At 44.6% G+C, this 20498-nt stretch overlaps 1 protein-coding gene across 3 annotated transcripts in view; it reads right to left on the bottom strand.

Annotated features, from left to right (window-relative positions):
- TLR3 (toll like receptor 3) overlaps positions 1-19629 on the bottom strand; it is a 31580-nt gene extending 11951 nt beyond the window's left edge. The window contains exons 1-2 of one of the 3 annotated variants that reach the window (XM_038400875.2): positions 18766-19629; positions 3904-4352 (exon numbers count right to left, since the gene is read on the bottom strand). In XM_038400875.2, the coding sequence (XP_038256803.1) occupies positions 3904-4352; positions 18766-19153 (837 nt within the window). In that variant the 5' untranslated portion in view covers positions 19154-19629. The other 2 variants (XM_043513630.1, XM_038400876.2) reach the window with 2 other exon arrangements.
- Positions 19630-20498: the final 869 nt, after the last annotated feature.

Below are 20498 nucleotides of genomic sequence, written 5' to 3'. Positions count from 1 at the left end.
CCACATGTAAAATGTATCTAATAATTATTACCCACTTTTCCTACATCCTTTGAGATTACAAATGAAGTATGACCACAATCCTATTTTTATAAGTGGTCAAACAGACAGATAAAGTAAACTGGGAGCACTGTATTTTAGTACATTAAACATTGGCCTTCATAAAAAGAAAAGGAGTACTTGTGGCACCTTAGAGACTAACAAATTTATTAGAGCATAAGCTTTCGTGAGCTACAGCTCACTTCATCGGATGCATTTGGTGGAAAAAACAGAGGAGAGATTTATATGCACACACACAGAGAACATGAAACAATGGGTTTATCATACACACTGTAAGGAGAGTGATCGCTTAAGATAAGCCATCACCAGCAGCAGGCGGGGGAAAGGAGGAAAACCTTTCATGGTGACAAGCAAGGTAGGCTAATTCCAGCAGTTAACAAGAATATCAGAGGAACAGTGGGGGGTGGGGTGGGGGGGAGAAATACCATGGGGAAATAGTTTTACTTTGTGTAATGACTCATCCATTTCCAGTCTCTATTCAAGCCTAAATTAATTGTATCCAGTTTGCAAATTAATTCCAATTCAGCAGTCTCTCGTTGGAGTCTGTTTTTGAAGCTTTTTTGTTGAAGTATAGCCACTCTTAGGTCTGTGATCGATTGACCAGAGAGACTGAAGTGTTCTCCAACTGGTTTTTGAATGTTATAATTCTTGACGTCTGATTTGTGTCCATTCATTCTTTTACGTAGAGACTGTCCAGTTTGGCCAATGTACATGGCAGAGGGGCATTGCTGGCACATGATGGCATATATCACATTGGTAGATGCGCAGGTGAACGAGCCTCTGATAGTGTGGCTGATGTGATTAGGCCCTATGATGGTATCCCCTGAATAGATATGTGGACAGAGTTGGCAACGGGCTTTGTTGCAAGGATAGGTTCCTGGGTTAGTGGTTCTGTTGTGTGGTGTGTGGTTGCTGGTGAGTATTTGCTTCAGATTGGGGGGCTGTCTGTAAGCAAGGACTGGCCTGTCTCCCAAGATCTGTGAGAGTGATGGGTCGTCCTTCAGGATAGGTTGTAGATCCTTGATGATGCGTTGGAGAGGTTTCAGTTGGGGGCTGAAGGTGATGGCTAGTGGTGTTCTGTTATTTTCTTTGTTGGGCCTGTCCTGTAGTAGGTGACTTCTGGGTACTCTTCTGGCTCTGTCAATCTGTTTCTTCACTTCAGCAGGTGGGTATTGTAGTTGTAGGAATGCATGATAGAGATCTTGTAGGTGTTTGTCTCTGTCTGAGGGGTTGGAGCAAATGCGGTTATATCGTAGTGCTTGGCTGTAGACAATGGATCGAGTGGTATGATCTGGATGAAAGCTAGAGGCATGTAGGTAGGAATAGAGGTCAGTAGGTTTCCGATATAGGGTGGTGTTTATGTGACCATCGCTTATTAGCACCGTAGTGTCCAGGAAGTGGATCTCTTGTGTGGACTGGTCCAGGCTGAGGTTGATGGTGGGATGGAAATTGTTAAAATCATGGTGGAATTCCTCAAGAGCTTCTTTTCCATGGGTCCAGATGATGAAGATGTCATCAATGTAGCGCAAGTAGAGTACCTCTCTATATGTTGCCAACTCTGTCCACATATCTATTCAGGGGATACCATCATAGGGCCTAATCACAGCAGCCACACTATCAGAGGCTCGTTCACCTGTGCATCTACCAATGTGATATATGCCATCATGTGCCAGCAATGCCCCTCTGCCATGTACATTGGTCAAACTGGACAGTCTCTACGTAAAAGAATGAATGGACACAAATCAGACGTCAAGAATTATAACATTCAAAAACCAGTTGGAGAACACTTCAATCTCTCTGGTCAATCGATCACAGACCTAAGAGTGGCTATCCTTCAACAAAAAAGCTTCAAAAACAGACTCCAACGAGAGACTGCTGAATTGGAATTAATTTGCAAACTGGATACAATTAATTTAGGCTTGAATAGAGACTGGGAATGGATGAGTCATTACACAAAGTAAAACTATTTCCCCATGGTATTTCTCCCCCCCACCCCACCACCCACTGTTCCTCTGATATTCTTGTTAACTGCTGGAATTAGCCTACCTTGCTTGTCACCATGAAAGGTTTTCCTCCTTTCCCCCGCCTGCTGCTGGTGATGGCTTATCTTAAGCGATCACTCTCCTTACAGTGTGTATGATAAACCCATTGTTTCATGTTCTCTGTGTGTGTGCATATAAATCTCTCCTCTGTTTTTTCCACCAAATGCATCCGATGAAGTGAGCTGTAGCTCACGAAAGCTTATGCTCTAATAAATTTGTTAGTCTCTAAGGTGCCACAAGTACTCCTTTTCTTTTTGCGAATACAGACTAACACGGCTGCTACTCTGAAAATTGGCCTTCATAGTTAGACTTGAATTCTAATCATTTGTGACCTTGGGCAAGCTTGTTAATATAGCTGAGGCTCTATTGCCTCAAATAAAAAATGGGAATTTTAATACTATTTTGCCAGCCTCACAGTATTAGCTAAGGCTAGACCCTGAAGGGGCTAAAGGCACAAAACCTGCTTATCTAAATAATCATATATCCCCACACTCTGGGGTAATCACCAAGTAGCATAGGGGGAATGCCAGGAGCATAGCCAGAGCAATTCTGTGTTCTGGTGATTCCCCAACTGCCAAAAGAGAGCTTAGCTGATCAGAGTAACCACAACACTCGCTTGAGCTGCTGGAGATCAGTTTACTGATAAATAAATTGTGGTTACTTTGATAACCACCCAAGGCAGAAGAATGCTAACAAATTCTAAGCAGATGACCATGTTCGCTAGCAGCTACAAATTCATATAGGCCCCAAAAGCTCATAGAGGCCTGAAAGAGGAAAGAAATGTAATCCCTCAGCTTGGTAAAGAAAGTCACAAATGTGCGTGCTTGGAATATCGAAAACTGACACACAAAACATACTATCTACTAGACTTGGCCAAAAAGGAGAAAAACTTGCAGTAAATTTAGGAGATTTTAAGCCATTCTACATTCTGCTGTTTTTCCTATCTGATTTTTCATTTTCCTCAGGTTGTATTATCTTCTCTCATTTCCACAGGGACTGAGGGGGAATGATACATAACCTCAAACTCCGCCTCCACCTCTCCCACCTCTCCAGACCTGCCTACTTGCCCCTCTTCCCCCGTCACAGACCCTGGACACTGAGAGGCTTCAGAAGAGGAAGAAGGGGATAGAGGGAAGGACCCCACAGAGGTGGCAGAGACTCCATTCTGCTCTAATCCAGTGGGCCCTATCTGGAACATTCTTTGGGAAAATAAAAGGGGTCAAGAAGTTAATAGTAACAATAGGTTGCTTCTTCTCCAGAGAATGAAGAAGAGTATATTTAGGCTTGGAAGGCATAGCTATTTATAGGTAAATGTCCATAAACATCAATTTAACTGTACACACGCAAACCGACTGATGGAAATATTTCCATCAATTATAATCAAAATTTACAGATACACAAAGTAAGAAAAATTCTGCTTGAGTTTGATTTAAGGTTATTTACTTTGTATATTTTGACATATGATGTTAACAACTTGTGTTTTAACAGTTATAAAGTTTAACTTTTTGAATCTCAACATCTACTGCCATTAAATAATTGTCTGGCCCCACCCATAATTTCCCATAGCTGCGACCATTCAAACTGAAAAAATAATAAAATGCTTAAAAATAAACATCAGTTAAAATTAAAAATAAACATTAGCTGACAAAATTAAAAATTGAATTTTACGTATATTGGACCTTCCGAGATGAGGACCATGACCTGCTCTGGAGATGCATTGGATTTTAATTCAGTAATTTCTTCTCTTTCCTTTTAGAAAATGAAAAGCAATATTTCTATATATATATATATATATAGATCTTACCTTTAGGTTTTTGAAAGGATTGCTTTTGATCTCTATTATGTTGTACCCTAAATTGAGCTCAGTCAGGCTGGAACAGGAAGCAAAAACATTGTCAGTGAGCTCATGCAACTGATTATGTTGCAGTTTCAAAACTTTTAACAGGGGCAAAGTTTGGCACAGTTCTGGCTGAAGTTTAGAGAGGGTGTTGGATCCTGCATCCAAGTAAATAAGCTGGCTGTACTTTGTTAAATTTGCAGGTGGTAGCTTGTTTAGCTGGTTATGAGAAATGTCCAACGCTGTTATATTAATTGGGAGATCTGAAGGAATTTGTTTCAGCTTTAGATGACTGCAGTCAGCCACTTGATTTCTAATCTTACATTGGTTCTCAGCTGTTACACAAAGCAAGGAGAAGGTCAACAGGCTGAAAGACAAGCAGGCCCAACTGGGAAGGGGATCTCTCATTGTTCTATCTACAAAAGAAAAATGAACACATACAGTAAAAGTTATCATCATTTTGGTAAAGTATGTATATTAACCCCTACCGTAAAGTAAGCCAGACTTATAATCAAGTACTCTCACCTAGGCTATATATACTACAACACAACTTGATAATCTTAAAGTTACCTAAAACATTTAATCTGCCCCTCCCATAGAGTAGCACTCCCTTGTTGAAAAAATTAAAGTCAATCACATCCCAAAAATTTAGGTTTTGTTTAAACTTTGTTTTTGTTGTTTAAAGTCCAACTGGAAATGTTTTAACTTTTTTATTTCAGTGAAAATGGGATTTTTTTTTTAATGCCAATTTAAACTTGGCCCAAAATTAAATTTTGTAAAATCAAGGTGTCACAGAGTGGTACTAGCCCTAAAGAAGGAAGAAGCCAGTGTGCCCATTATTCACCAGCTGCCTCCTAAGTGAAACTTAAGATAGGGCACCTGGGTCCTATAAACAGGAGGTTCTTTAAAGCTCTGTCAGGACAGGTGAGAGTTGCAAGGGTCTCTGAAGTAAGTTTTTGGTAGCTCCTGAAGGTAGGTGATTAACAAGAGGGGTGAATTCCCAAGACAAAAATCCAGGACTGGAGAGGGTTGAAGGCCAGAGGGACTTGCTTGTGACATCTAAGCCAGAAGGTGAAAGGCCAGGAAACAGCAGTGGGTCTTACCTACTGGTTCTCCATGCATGGTTATCTGGGCTCAGCTGCCCAATGAGAAGGTCCAGGGAAGTGAGGGATGCTACCTTAGTGAGGATGAGCTCCCAGCGGAGAGGCTGTGGGGGATTCCTCCTGAGAACAGTAGGGCTTCACTTTAGCTAGAAGGGCTGGGGTGACTGTTGTGGTAAAAGGACAGGAGATGACTGAAGAAGAAGAACCTGTATGTGGTGGAAGATTCTGGAGTGTGGTATGTGTTATGGGGATGGACTAGAGGCTAGAGGATTTTACTAACTATATCACTGAGTATGAGAAATGGACTGGCTGGGGCTTTTGCTATGGATTATTTAATCTAGGTTTTAGTAAATCCTCCCCTGCCCGCCCCCAGAGGATATTAATGAATCAGAGACACTTGTGGGGTGTTACTAGGGACTCTGAAGGAGGAATGCTGAAGCCAGGATGCCTGTTCCATTGCAACCTGATCCTGGAAGACACGTCAGGTGCGGTCACCCTGTCCCAGGGGGATTTTTAATAAAACCCAACACCAACTGAAATATTCCAACAATAGCACTCTCTTAAAACAGCTGTTTTTACAAACAAAAAACAAACATTTCCCTGCACTCTTTGAAACTTCAACCTTAAGAATCCAGTAGTGAAACTGACTTAATTCTCTCCCAGTTGAGAAATATAAAAAACGAGGTAAAGTGATGGATGTATTGGATTTTTAACATTTTTCCCATTTTTAATATTCAAATGTATGGGTAAGAGACTTAATTACCAGTTAAACTTTCAAACTAAACAATGTTTCTTTAAACATCCCCTTTTGAAACCCAAACATTTCAGCGTTGTCCTAACTGCATGAGGATTGGAAAAAGAAGCTGCTAAGAAACAGATAAGAAATTAAATTGAAACTAAATAGTCAAAATTCAAGTTAAGAGCACCAGAAAGGGCAAATAAAATGCAGAAGTGATAACTTTTACCTTTAAATAAAATTCTTCATCCAACTAACCAGTGATGTTACTGGCAATAGAGGTAAGAACATTTGTGGTCTTGCAAGTATATCTGACCAAATCCTGCAATTAGGTACACCCATGTATCCACAATGATTTTAGGTCCAAATTCAGTAAGGTGCTTAAGATCCTGCCTCACTTTAAACATAAGTAGTCCCATTGGTTAGACTGCTCGTGCACTTAGTTACCATGTGCTTGTGTGCCACACTGAATAGGGATTGATTAAAATATATAATGCTGTGTAGAATCAGGGGCTAAATACAGTCCTAGATAGACCTCAGAGCAGAATTTTGTCCATTTAGACACTTTGCAATTTAGAGTGTTTCTAATGCTTTATTACAGGGGTGGCCAACCTGAGCCTGAGAAGGTGCCAAAGAGCCACAGATCAGCAGCCCCCCACTAGCTCTCCCGCTCCCAGCACCCCCCGCCCACCAGCAGCCCCACTGGTCAGCGCCTCCCTCTCTTTCCCCTCACCTCCCAATCACCTGTTTTGTGGCATACAGGAGGCTCGTGGGAGAGGAGCAAGGGCACGGCAGGCTCAGGGGATGGGGCAGGAAGGGGTGGAGTAGGAGCAGGGCCTGTGGCAGAGCCAGGGGTTGAGCAGTGAGCATTCCCCGGCACCTTGCAAAGTTGGCATCTGTAGCTCCGGAGTTGGTGCCTATACAAGGAGCCACGTATTAACTTCTGAAGAGCCACAGGTTGGCCACCCCTGCTTTATTAGAATAACTATTCTGAAGCCAGGTATCATTTTGACTCTTGTTCTCAATACAACAGAACATTCTTTTTTAAGTGTCTTTTTGAAAGAGTACCTGTGGATGGTCAGTTTCTATAGAATATTCAATTAGCTCATTTGAAAAGATATTAAAAATGAATTTGTTTAAACACGTTAGATGCTTTTGTTTTACAGTAAAAATAACAAGCCTGTTTCAAAAGCAAATTAAGTTACAGGTACTGCTTCTATACCTGTGTTCTGCTGCCAAATTGTTTTACAATAATATTTTAAATCTTTCTTTCTCTTGTTGCTCCATGAAAACTCTGATTTTCTTGAAATTAAGCAAGAGTAAGCTCTCATAGATCTTATTACAGGCCTAACTCAGTGGAATTTTTCCGTATTTACACTGCTATAAAGGAGAAGAACTTGACCCATTATGACAATGATTCATACAATGTATCAAAACATTAATTGAACCAATGAACAGATTTTTTGCATTGAGTCTTTAAATTTTTCCATTTCCCATATTCCCACCATGTGATATAGCTAAATATTATATATTGTTGGATTATGGACTAATTTAAAATCTACCATAAGTAGAGCACACACCTACAGTCCTAATCCTTTAATCAGATCTGGTGGGGGACCCTTGAACCCAAGCACAGCTCAATTAAATTGAGTGGGACTTCATGCAATTGCCAGGATCTGACCATGAAGATCCTACTTCAGAATCTGAGCCTCTGTTTGCTGCCAGCCGAACAGAAGCACCATTTTGCTGAGCGTGCTCCTTTTCATTCTGCTGAGCGTAACACAACTTCAGTTAAATGTGCCATTTCTGCTTTTCCTCTTCCCCATGTTATGTTGTATTGCTTTTTTAAAAACTTTTCTGCCAGATCTATTATGTAGGAATATATAGTCCCATATGACAGGAATACATTCTGTTCATACACACGCTGCAGAACACAGCAATCAGTTGGACTCCACCCCTTACTTGTGCAAAGCAGTCCTTTGATGTCACTAGCACAGCTCCTTGACTACAGAATCCTGCTTGTACTTTTCACAATACTACAAGAAAATGCTGATCCTCTTCCTAATAAGAGGACAATACAACTCTAAAGCTTGCTGTAAGCCCTATGGAACATATCCTTATTGCTGCACATAATCTTTGCTCATGCAAGTATCCCCATTATGTAAAACTTACTCTTATAAATAAGGGCCTGATCTTGCAAACCCTAACTTCCTTTCTTTTAAAAACATAAGGTGAAATCCTGGCTACCCTGAAATCAATGGCTTCAGTAGGGTCAGGATTTTAACAAAGCAAACCTCACTAACATCCACGCTCTGCTCCAGGGCCCAATCCTGTACGGTCATTCCCAACTTCCAGTGACATTCAGAACTGAGGATGCTTAGTGCTTCCCAAGCAATAATTACCATTTTACAGGATTGGCCCCATTGTCTTAAAGATCCCTTGAAACTTGATACCGGAGGAGAGTACATATGGCGTGGGCGTTTTCTGCTGTAACAAATATGACTTTTAAAAAAAAAAATTTTTTTTTTTAAATCTCAAACTTTTTGGAGATTTGAATTTACAATTTTTCGTACAAATAATGTAATCATTAGCCAGTAACACACAGATTTGTGGAGTCAGAGAAAATCAACAGAAGACTTGGTGCTAACAAATACAGAGTTTTAAGGTTTAAAAACTGCATTGCTTGTACATATCCTCATCTGGGTTTTTACGTTTGTAATTGCTGTACACTTGTCAATATGTTATTGCTAACTTCTGTTTATTGAGAACCCGCTCTAGTTTTTTCCTTAATTCAAAGTTGTTAAAAATAGAATTTCCCCCCCACTCACCAGACTCCGGCCCACAATATCTGCTTTGGGAAAGTTTCCACTTTTTTGGTTTCCCCTCTCTTTTCCTGCTGGTTTGTTCTTAGGAAAGAGGACTTCACCACGATAAACGTCTAAGTAAAAGCTGTGTCATACAGTAAAAGCCGAAGAAAGTACCAAAAGGAGAAGCTACACCGTCCTGTTTGCAGCTATATAGAATGCTTTCCCTCTTCCCACTTCTCTGATCCTTCATTGTTTGTTTGCTTTGAACAAACCCTTCCTGTTTCAGTGCACCTGACCAGCTCCTTCCATTTAAAGAGATAGCAGCCTCCTTAAGCCTTGATCTATTACCCAAGATTCATTTCCAACAACTAATCCAAGACATTAAGCATTGTTACTCTTTTCAGCCCGCAGTAGTTTCCATACCCCATTATCTTTCCAAGGTATTTCAAAATTGCCTGTTTTCTTAATCCCTTCTCTTTGCCCTATTCTCCCTCTCCTTCTGCCCAGTTCTGCTTAATTTTCATGTCTTTCCATTAAGAGTGGGTCTGCACCAGAAAAATGTATACCCTTATTCTGGCAATGTGCTGCTGGTGCTCAGTGCTATGCAGACAAGGCACTGGTGTTTTTACTACCCTGGTCACAAGAAGTTTTCATGATAAAGTGGTAAAAATGCCAGCACCCAGATCACACTAGTGCTTACACAATTGCCAGCATTGGTGCTGGAATACAGGTTTGGTATTTTTCCAGCATACACAATGCCTTAAGGTGCCGCAGAACAATGTATCCAGCTTCTAAAGCTGAACCATATTAACTATAAAAGTTGTACTCGCATTAGATTTCCAGCTTGATCCCTCAGTTCAGTGAAATATAAAAGCAATAATTACATCCTCACACTTTAGCCATTTGCAAACTTTCCTTCTGCATCATTCAATGTGGGGTGAAGGCTTTGAGGAGTCTGATTTACCTGGAGCCCACAGAGCGTAACAGGGGTAAGGACAGCAGAAAGAGAGCAAACAAATACAAGCACTTTCCCTCCCCTCCCCCATACACTGCACAGCACCTTGGCTGTGCTGCCAACTAATTAGAGAGCGGAAGCAACTCCTCTAGAGAGCATGAATTGTATCCTTTCCTTATGCCCTTTGATTTCTTTCTACCATTACCAGATAAGCAAGCAATAACACGGAGCAGCCTATGGAATAACAAAGTTCTGCCTCAGACGGTTTTTTCCCTGTGGTAAAATAAACAGAACTGCCAAGTCTCATTCATAAGAAGGGATCCTCCCTCATTTTCCTTTCATTGTAAGGCCCCGGTTTCTGGGGTTCTGTGCTTCAGCTGCAGACAGTTGCCATCTCTACTTCCAGCCATGGAGAAACCAACAAATCAGAACAGGCTGCTAAATATACTTGACTGTGCATCAATCACTGGACTACAGATTAATGCTTACACTCTTGCTTTCTCAAAAAGAAAAGGAGTACTTGTGGCACTTTAGAGACTAACAAATTTATTAGAGCGTAAGGTTTCATGAGCTACAGCTCACTTCATAGGATGCATCCGATGAAGTGAGCTGTAGCTCACGAAAGCTTATGCTCTAATAAATTTGTTAGTCTCTAAGGTGCCACAAGTACTCCTTTTCTTTTTGCGAATACAGACTAACATGGCTGCTATTCTGAAACTCTTGCTTTCTCTACCTTTAGCCCAGTGACAGTTATATTTATCCTCAAAAGGGTTAGAGAGAGTGAGTGAGAATGACTGACTAATCCAGTGGTTAGGGCTAGGGTTACCAGCTTTCTACTATACCCTTGCCCTGTCTCTTGCAACCTGAAATTGCAAGCCCATTAGCAAGAATTTTTAATGAATCTGTAAACTCAGGAATAGTACCGAATGATTGGAGAATTGCTAATATAGTTCCTATTTTTAAGAAAGGAAAAAAAGTGATCCGGGTAACTACAGGCCAGTTAGTTTGACATCTGTAGTATGCAAGGTCCTGGAAAAAATTTTGAAGGAGAAATTAGTTAAGGACATTGAAGTCAATGGTAAATGGGACAAAATACAACATGGTTTTACAAAAGGTAGATCGTGCCAAACCAATCTAATCTCCTTTTTTTAAAAAATAACAGATTTTTTTAGATAAAGGAAATGCAGTGGATCTAATTTACCTAGATTTCAGTAAGGCATTTGATACCGTGCCACATGGGGAATTATTAGTTAAATTGGAGAAGATGGGGATCAATATGAACATCAGAAGGTGGATAAGGAATTGGTTAAAGGGGAGACTGCATCGGGTCCTACTGAAAGGCGAACTGTCAGGTTGGAGGGAGGTTACCAGTGGAGTTCCTCAGGGATCAGTTTTGGGACCAATCTTATTTAATTTTTTTGTTACTGACCTTGGCACAAAAAGTCGGAGTGTGCTAATAAAGTTTGCAGATGATACAAAGCTGGGAGGTATTGCCAATTCGGAGAAGGATCGGGATATTATACAGGAGGATCTGGATGACCTTGTAAACTGGAGTAATAGTAATAGGATGAAATTTAATAGTGAGAAGTGTAAGGTTATGCATTTAGGGATTAATAACAAGAATTTTAGTTATAAGTTGGGGACGCATCAATTAGAAGTAACGGAAGAGGAGAAGGACCTTGGAGTATTGGTTGATCATAGGATGACTATGAGCTGCCAATGTGATATGGCTGTGAAAAAAGCTAATGCGGTTTTGGGATGCATCAGGAGAGGCATTTCCAGTAGGGATAAGGAGGTTTTAGTACCGTTATACAAGGCACTGGTGAGACCTCACCTAGAATACTGTGTGCAGTTCTGGTCTCCCATGTTTAAAAAGGATGAATTCAAACTGGAGCAGGTACAGAGAAGGGCTACTAGGATGATCCGAGGAATGGAAAACTTGTCTTATGAAAGGAGACTTAAGGAGCTTGGCTTGTTTAGCCTAACTAAAAGAAGGTTGAGGGGAGATATGATTGCTCTCTATAAATATATCAGAGGGATAAATATAGGAGAGGGAGAGGAATTATTTAAGCTCAGCACCAATGTGGACACAAGAACAAATGGGTATAAACTGGCCACCAGGAAGTTTAGACTTGAAATCACACGAAGGTTTTTAACCATCAGAGGAGTGAAGTTTTGGAATAACCTTCCAAGGGAAGCAGTGGGGGCAAAAGATCTATCTGGTTTTAAGATTCTACTCGATAAGTTTATGGAGGAGATGGTATGATGGGATAATGGGATTTTGGTAAGTAATTGATCTTTAAATATTCAGGGTAAATAGGCCAAATCCCCTGAGATGGGATATTAGATGGATGGGATCTGATTTACTATAGAAAACTCTTTCCTGGGTATCTGGCTGGTGAATCTTGCCCATGTGCTCAGGGTTTGGCTGATTGCCATGTTTGGGGTCGGGAGGGAGTTTTCCTCCAGGGCAGATTGGAGAGGCCCTGGAGGTTTTTTTGCCTACCTCTGTAGCATGGGGCATGGTTGACTGGAGGGAGGCTTCTCTGCTCCTTGAAGTTTTGAACCATGATTTGAGGACTTCAATAGCTCAGACATGGGTGAGGTTTTTCATAGGAGTGGTGGGTGACATTCTGTGGCCTGCGCTGTGCAGGAGGTCGGACTAGATGATCAGAGTGGTCCCTTCTGACCTTAGTATCTATGAATCTATGAATCTCTCCTCCAAGGCTCCAGCCCCACTCACTCCATTTCCCCCCCCCCCCCCATCACTCACTCTCCCCACACTCACTCACTCACTCGCTCATTTTCACCAGGCTGGGACGGGGGGCTTTGGCTGGGGATGTGGGCTCTGGGTTGGGGCCAGAAATGAAGAGTTCAGAGTGCAGGAGGGAGCCCCAAGCTGATGCAGTAGGTTGGGAAGCAAGAGAGGGTGAGGGTTCCAGCTGGGGGTGCGGGCTCTGGGGGTGGTGCCAGGGATGAGGAGTTTGGGGTGCAGGAGGAGGCTGGGGGTTGATCTGAGGGGTTTGGAGTATAGGAGGGGGCTCTGGGCTGAGGCAGGAGATTGGGTTGTGGGAGGATGTATGGACTCTGAGCTGGGGGTGCAGGTGGGGCCAGAAATGAGGGGTTTAGGGTGCAGGAGGGGGCTCCAGGCAGGGGCAGGGGGTGTGAGGGCTCAGGCTGGGGATGAGGAGTTTGGGATGTAGGAGGGTGCTCCAGGCTGGGACTGAGGGGTTTGGAGGGTAAAAGGGGGATCAGGGCTGGAGTGGGGGGGTGAGGACTCCGGCTGGGGGTGTGGGATCTGGGATGGGGCTGGGGATGAGGGGTTTGGGTTGTGGGGGGTGCTCTGGGCTGAGATCAAAGGGTTCAGAGGGGGATGAGGGCAGGGGGTTGGGGCCCAAGAGGGGGTCAGGGGTTTAGGCTCTGGGCAGTGCTTACCTCAAGCAGCTCCTGGAAGCAGTGGCATGTCCTCCTTTGGCTCCTATGTGGAGGCGCAGCCAGGCGCCTTTGCGTGCTGTCCCATCCGCAGGGGCCACCCCCGCAGCTCCCATTGGCTGGGAACCACAGTCTTACGGGAGTTGCAGGGGTGGCCCTTGTGGGGGACAGCATGCGGAGCCCCCTGGCTGCCCCTACGTGTAGGAGCCAGAGTGGGGACATGCCGGCTGCTTCCTGGGAACATGTAGCCCGGAGGCTAGCAGGGAACCTGCCAACCCTGCTGCACGGCACTGCCAACCAGACAGTCAATGGCCCAGTCAGCGGTGCTAACTGGAGCTGCCAGGATCCCTTTTCAGCTGCGTGTTCTGGTCAAAAACCAGACACCTGGTCACCCTAATTAGGGCAGACTTGGGAGCCCTGGGATCCAGTCTCCCTGCTCCAATGATTCTTTTATTAGTTATCGACAGTGCAACAACATCAGCATCAGAGACTGAGGGAGCCATGCTTCAGAATGCTCCCTGGCTCAGTGGTCAGAGCACTCTCCTGTTCAGATCCTTTCTCCCCTTCTGGCAGAGAGGAGGGAACTGAATCCTCCCATATTTTAGACGACTGCTTTAATCACTGGGCTAAAAGTATAAATTGGGTGGCAGCACCTCCTTCTCCTCTGGTCATTCTATGTGGAGTACCTACCAGGGTTCCACAACAAATGATTTAATCTGACTCCAGGTGGCTGGCTTCTGTTCACAGATGGCTATGCAGAGCTATATACCTCACCACAGTCCAGACTTGGGCACCTGTAAATAAAAAGGATCCCAATTTTTTTTAGGTCTCTTGATTTTTTTAAATCAATCTCCTGATTTTGGGGGCCTGACTCATTTTTGAAAGCTTGGAGTTAGCAATACCAAAATACCAAGGAAGGGGAAGAGTTATTTAGTGTGGTTGAAACTCTGACAGAAGTTATGATGAAGTAAAGAAAGGGAAAACTTTGTTCCCCAGCCTAATAGATCTCACTGAAACTATCTCCCAAGGAAAGGGGTAGAAGAAGCCTCATCATGAGAGACATTTAAAACTAGACTGGAGAAAACACTGGAAAATGTACTGCAGGGAGCAATCATGCATTTAGAGTAGGATAGACTAGGTGACCTAGAGGTCTTTTGCTTTTGATATCTATCCTTGTATGTACCTAGTCCACATAGAGTAAACTGGAAAGAGAGAGCAGTTAGTGCACCTGGAGGGTGGGCCAGCCCTATCTGAACATGAAGCCCACTGCGGGAGAAGCTGGGTCAAATGATGAGCATAAAGGGAGAGACCCAGGAAAGGAGAAGGTTGGGTGTTTCTGCTGTCTGAGAATGGTCTGATAGCAATCAAATTAATTGAGAAAAAGCCAGAGGAGGGGAGTTAGCTCTTGTGGTGGGTCTCAAAATAAGGGCAAGATTCTAGGGAGGCAGTCCTGGGATGCTGATGTTCAGCTAAGGAGCAGAGTACTTGGGAAGGGCTAAAGTTCAAACCTGGGGAGGGCAGAAGTTATTTACACTTTTGGTTGAAGACTTACTAAAGAACTCCATAGGGAATCCTTTAAGTTGTAGCTGTGAAGGCTGAGACCTTAGGGAGTTTGACAGGAGTGTTGCTACACAGTGAGCCTGGAAAGGGGGCTGTTGAGAAGGTGGGCAAATGGCTGAGGTAGGAAGTCCCACACAGAGGAAGCAGGTCCTGGTCAATGCAAGGTCCCTGAGCTAGGTCCCCAAGAAGACGGGGAGGCTCGGTTCCCCTACTGGCAGCTGGAAAAAGTGGTGTGAAGATTCTGCAGACCAGGTGTTGAAGCTGGGACCTGGTTTAAGGCCATGGGGATTATTGGTTGTTTTGGATCTTGCGCCCCTCTGGTATGGGGATAACTCTAAATGACCTGGCTGAAGAGCTAATGAGAAGAGGCAGATAACACAGGGCTGAAGTGGCTGTCAGTAGGGGGTGCTAGCTGAGGATCCAACCATCCCATTGTTGGATCATATTAAAGAAGTTCTGTATTAAAATCACAAATGAGTTTGACTCCCCATAGTTTAAATTCCAGGTTATTACTAATTAAGAGGTCTCTTGATTTTTGGTACTGTTTCTCTCCTTCTATGTGTGAAACTTGCAAGCTGCTAATTGTGTTAGTACATTCTAAGACAGAGTCTGTTCTCAAAGCAATTCTTTGTAACAACTACTCACACAGAGAGAGACTCAGAGCAATACTCTGTAACAACAGAAACAGCTCCCCGCCCTTTTGTCGTATTCATCTCGCTTTGTTAACAATTGTGATTAAAATAGAGATAGAGGATGTGTGTGGATAATAACTGAATGATCAGGGAGGTGCCAGCCTAAGAATCCAGTGTCCAACGGCTGAAGAAAGCGTCAAGTGGAAATAACCAGGGGACTCCTGGAGGGCAGACTGGAATCCACCCAACAGCCTCAAGAATGGGAGAACCAAAGAACAAGATAACATCTGGCAGCACGGAGCCGTCAGGAATGTGCCATCTGCTGATTGATTCAGCAACAGCATGATGAAGCAATTCCCATAAACTGGCATAGGAAGAAATTCCTAAAAAAATGGACTTTAGAAAGTGAGAACTTTGGGGTCTGATTCTGCAAACCAATTTCCAGGAGCATCAGATGAGCATCTGACAAGGCCCTGCTCCCTCCTCATGTCCAGGCCACCTGGCCAGTGGCTTGGCATGAGGAATTCTAAGGCTGGTAACTATGATAACAACCTTGTAGAACGTACATGTGTGTGTGTGTGTGTGTGTGAATAAATATGAAATCGAATGGAATGTTATAGCTATAACTAACTTCTTACTATGATTCTTTGTGTATTCACAATAAATGTGGCATTTTGCCTTTTCCCCTTTAATAAGATCCTGCTGGTTTTTATTTTATTGGTATAACAGCATGAGGGGCATGCCGACGGTGAGTCATGCTTCTACATTGTCTGATACATTAGGCATATAGGAGAGGTGGTTACTGTGTAAGGTTTATCACCTTCCTTAGCTCATCCCCCAGCCCCCTCCATCATTAAGTAATACAAGTTCACTAGTAAGAACTTGAAGTGTGTATTTCAGGAAATGACTTACGATTTCAGGTTCCATGAGTACAAACCCTGAAAACCTGATTCTTATCCTCACAAAAACAAGCTCTGTGAACTCTGCCTAATCAAAACAGCTCCCATTTTGCGTATGGAATACTTGCCACTAGCTGCTCGCAATTGCAGAGCGAGGCATTTTCACTGAAATTATTAATTAAATGACTCTAAAGTCAGAAGAAATTTTGGACTCTCAATCTAGTGGCAGAAAACTGACAAACGGAACAAAAGAAAATAGACTGCTTGTTATAAAATTTCCCCAGCTCCAGTTTGGAATCGCTTGTTCCTCAGCAACAAATCAAATGATAAAATATTCTCACACACTTGCATTCATATTACAAACAGCAAAAGATTATGTATATATAATAGCTTATTAAAGAAGAGTGCCTTACATTAACATTACAGTATTCCTCAATACTTGTACACTTTGAAGATAAACAGACTATTCAACCCTATGTGATATAGTGCCATCTTGTGGCTTCAAAATGTTGATGCAGCATGTGCTTTGCACATGTGTATCGCTGACCTCAAAGGGTGCGGCTACAGTGCCCTGCCCCAAGAAAAGGCAGTAAGTCCCAGAGCCCAGGCCAAATGACTCTGCTCAGGTGACTCATGCTATAGGGCTACAATTAGAGTTAGACATTCTTGTTCAGGCTGCAACCCAGGCTCTGACACCCACTCCCTTAGCTGGGTTTCAGACCCTGGTCGGCAGCCTGAGAAGAAATGTCTCCACTGTTACCTTTAGCCCCATCACGTGAGCTGGAGTCATTTGACCCAGGTTCTGAGACGTGCTGCCACAGTGTAGTGTGGTTTTTTTTTTTTTGCGGTGTGAACGTATCCAAAGAAATTCACATGCAGGATCTGTTGATGTTGGATCACTTTTATATTCCATCTGTTTTGCTATTTATTATTTGTATTACCACAGTGCATAGGAACCCCAGATATGGACCAGGCCCCCATTGTGCTAGGTCCTGTACAAACAGAATAAAAAGACCGTCCCTGCTTCAAGGATCTTGCAATCTAAGCATTAAAAGGGATAACTCCTTTTTGCTGCTTGTAAAGGAATGTATAAATAACCAAATAAACTGAAAGCTCTTTTTTGATGGGGGGGCGGGAGGGAATGGGAATCAGACCACTTCTTTAGGAAAGGATTTAGGTGTCTAGCGGTGGGCAATCAAGTTTGAAAATGTTGGTCTTCACTTTAGCCATCTATAAGACCATGCTAATACTTAGCTATCTCACAGGGTATGCTGAGAAATAATTATATATCAAGAATTGCAGATAATTCTTATTTCCTCTTGGTAGAGATCTTTCACAAAAGATCTAAATCATGACAAGTCAGGGAAACGGTAGATGACTCAAACATTTTTAGGGTCAGGGTTATTTCTTAACATTCACCAATCACTCCCTAGTTTCATCTGAAAGGTTCCTATGCCTAGTCTTGAAACTAGTATTGGAAAAAAAAGCATAGAATAAAAGGCTGACAGCTAGGCTGATTCCTCCAGTTCATAGATTAATAGATTTTAAGACCAAAAAGGACCATTATGATAATCTACTCTCACCTCTCAAATAACACAGGGTAAAGAATCTTGCCCACTAATTTCTGCATCTAGCCCATGTACTACAGCTCAAGAAGAAGTTATCTTTAATTCTTTTTTCAGGGCCAGAACTCTCCCTAGTGAGTCTCTCACTGCAAAACCCTGTTCTGAGTGTGCCTGGGAAGGAATGTGTTAACTAATTCTCCACATCTTGCCCAGCAGCAACCTTAATCCCTCCTCTATCAAAGGGGGTTAGCTAACCCCTTTCATGCCAGCCTATAGAAAGGTTCTAATCTAGACATCTAAATTGGGGGTACCAGACAGATGGCCTGCTTTATTGTGGCCCATATAACACAGTCAGTTTAAAAGGCTTTTCAAAGTATTGTACATTTCTAGCCCTCGTGGTTACAAAGATAATTTGGTGAACATGAAATGAGTGTAAGTGATAGAACGCTCTCTTCCTGAGTGTGCAGACCTGAAATCAAAGCTCTTAGGCCATGTCTACACTGTGAGCTAGGGGTGTGATTCCCCAGCTCATGTCCACATACCTGTGCTGGTACTCTTCATACTAGCGTGTATATAAATTGCAGTGGGCTGCAGTATCATGGTAATGTCAGTGGAGGCATGGCTGAGCTGGGATGAGTAGATACCCACTGGTTTGAGGTGGGTTTGTACTAGGCATGTCTCTGCCAGGCCTCCATTACTGTTACCTGTACTACTGTGGCTACACTGCTATTTATATTTGCACTAGCTTGATGAAAGCTAGCATAAGTATGTGAAAACACAGAAGGGAATCATGCCCCTCGCTTATAGTGTAGACAGCCTTAGGGGTGTGAACTCCTTTGACTTCTATTAATATCATTGAGGTGTCAACTCTAAAGCCAAGTTGACCTAATGTTATATATTTTGAAACCTGCTGGATCAGCAGTGTGTACATGCCGCTAGGCCTTGCATGTGGTATACAGTCAAGAAACAGTTATTTGCATCTCACTATGCCCCTGTGGTTCCTTCATTTAACATTTCTTGTGTAAAAAGCAAGACACAAGTGGGGACAAGGACGGAATAGCCTTAAGCAACTTCAGAACAAGCATCTCCTGGGGCACTTATTAGCCTCCAAGTGATCAGAGTGCAGGCCCATCTACTCACTCCCTGCAGTCACTTCAGCCAGGACTCCTCTTGTTGTCTTGCTTGCTGGCAGGCTGGCTGCTGCTGTTGTTTGGATACCCTGCTGGTCTTTCTCCCAGGGAGGGAGCATTCCCACCACCACTGGGGCCTCTCCTGGCCCGTTGCCTGCTGCTACTGCCGTCAGATGAGTTGCTGCTGTTGCTGGAAGAGGAGGCTGTTGCGGAGGTACTACTGCTGCTGTGACTGTGACTGCTGCTGTTGCCCGGACTGTGCTTTGTTTCCATCCTAGTCTCTGACAGTGCTGTGGCAGTTGCTGCTGCTGTTGTTGTCGGGGAGCAAGGCCACTTCTCCCCAGTCCATCTGTTCTCCCACTACCACCATCATCTCCTCTGTGACTCCCACAGACCATCTGGGACTGCCTCTACTTACCAGCTCAGCCGCTTTCCCCACCGCCCCACCCCCAGCCCTTTGCCACTTAGGACTGCAACAGCAGCCAGGACTTTGTTCACAACCACAGGTGGTTACACACGTCCTCCCCCTCGCCTTGGACTTGTCCCCCCCCCCCCCCGCCGCTCTAGGCCTGTGGGCCCTCCCACCCTCTGTTTGCCCCCTGCAGCAGTTTGCCCCTTTTTTCCTTTGCTGTCTGCCCACTACTGACCACTTTGTTTGTCCCTCCTACCCTGCCCTAGTTCCCTAGAGTTTTTTTCTTAGTTTGCCTCTCTGCCCCAGACCTGTTTTCAACTCATTCCTTTCACCCCTACCGTAGGGGTGAAAGTAACCGAGGCCACTTGCCGCTTCGGAGCGGGGCGGGGCCTCAGGTGGAAGGGGCGGGGCTGGGGGGGAATCAGCATCCCCCCGCCAGCCCTTCCAGTCTGGCTAGCCCGCGCCGCCCAGGCCTCCCGTGTTGATTTAAAGGGCCCGGGGCTCCGGACGCCGCCGCTGCTGTCGTAGCAGCAGCGGCGGCGTCCGGAGCCCCGGGCCCTTTTAAATCGCCAGTCCCAGGGCAGCTGCTCCCTTTGCCGCCCTCCCCCACGCCCGTCGGCGGCCGGGGGCCAAAAGGGGCAGGAACGTTAAAGCGCTGCAGGGTCCTTTGCAGCAGCCCCGCCGACGGGAGGGGGGGGGGAGGGGTCGCAGCAACATTAAAGCGCCGCGGCGGCAAAGGACCATCCTTAAAGTGCTGCTGCAGCCGCGCTTTAATGTCCCTGCCCCTTTCGCCTCCCCTGTCGGTAGCCCTGCTGGGACAGGCCCTACCGGCAGGGGGAAGGGGCAGCGCTTTAAGGACAGTCTTTCGCCGCGGCGGCGCTTTAACCTCGCTGCCCCTTCCCCCCCACTCCGTCGGTGGCCCGGCCGGTACGGACCCTAGCAGCAGGGCCGCCCACAGGGGAGGCGAAAGGGGCAGGGACGTTCAAGTGCTGCCGCGGCAACGCTGTAATGTGGGCTGGGTATGGGCCGGTGCGGGTTCTTACCGGTACGCAGTACCGGCCCCTTCCGGCTCACTTTCCCCCTGCCCTGCCTGTACCTCCCCCCTCCCCTCCCCCTCCTGCTTGATCCCTGCACTCGTGCCCCCCCCCCAGCATTTGTGAACCCCCCTTTTCTGTTGATCCCCGCTGTACACTCCCCAATGTTGTTATAGTGTCTTCCCGCCCACCCCTTATCCAACGCCGCCAGAGGCGCAAGTGCTCCCACTCCATGTAAGGCCCCTCTGACCCCTCCTTGTTGGTGCCCCCTTCTCCTGCCTGCAGCCTAACGAGGAG

The sequence above is a fragment of the Dermochelys coriacea genome, chromosome 4 (assembly GCF_009764565.3).
Source record: "Dermochelys coriacea isolate rDerCor1 chromosome 4, rDerCor1.pri.v4, whole genome shotgun sequence".
In the NCBI taxonomy this organism is placed as follows: Eukaryota; Metazoa; Chordata; order Testudines; family Dermochelyidae; genus Dermochelys; species Dermochelys coriacea.
The sequence above is the reverse complement of the archived record's forward strand: the minus strand, read 5'-3'. Positions and strand labels throughout refer to the sequence as shown.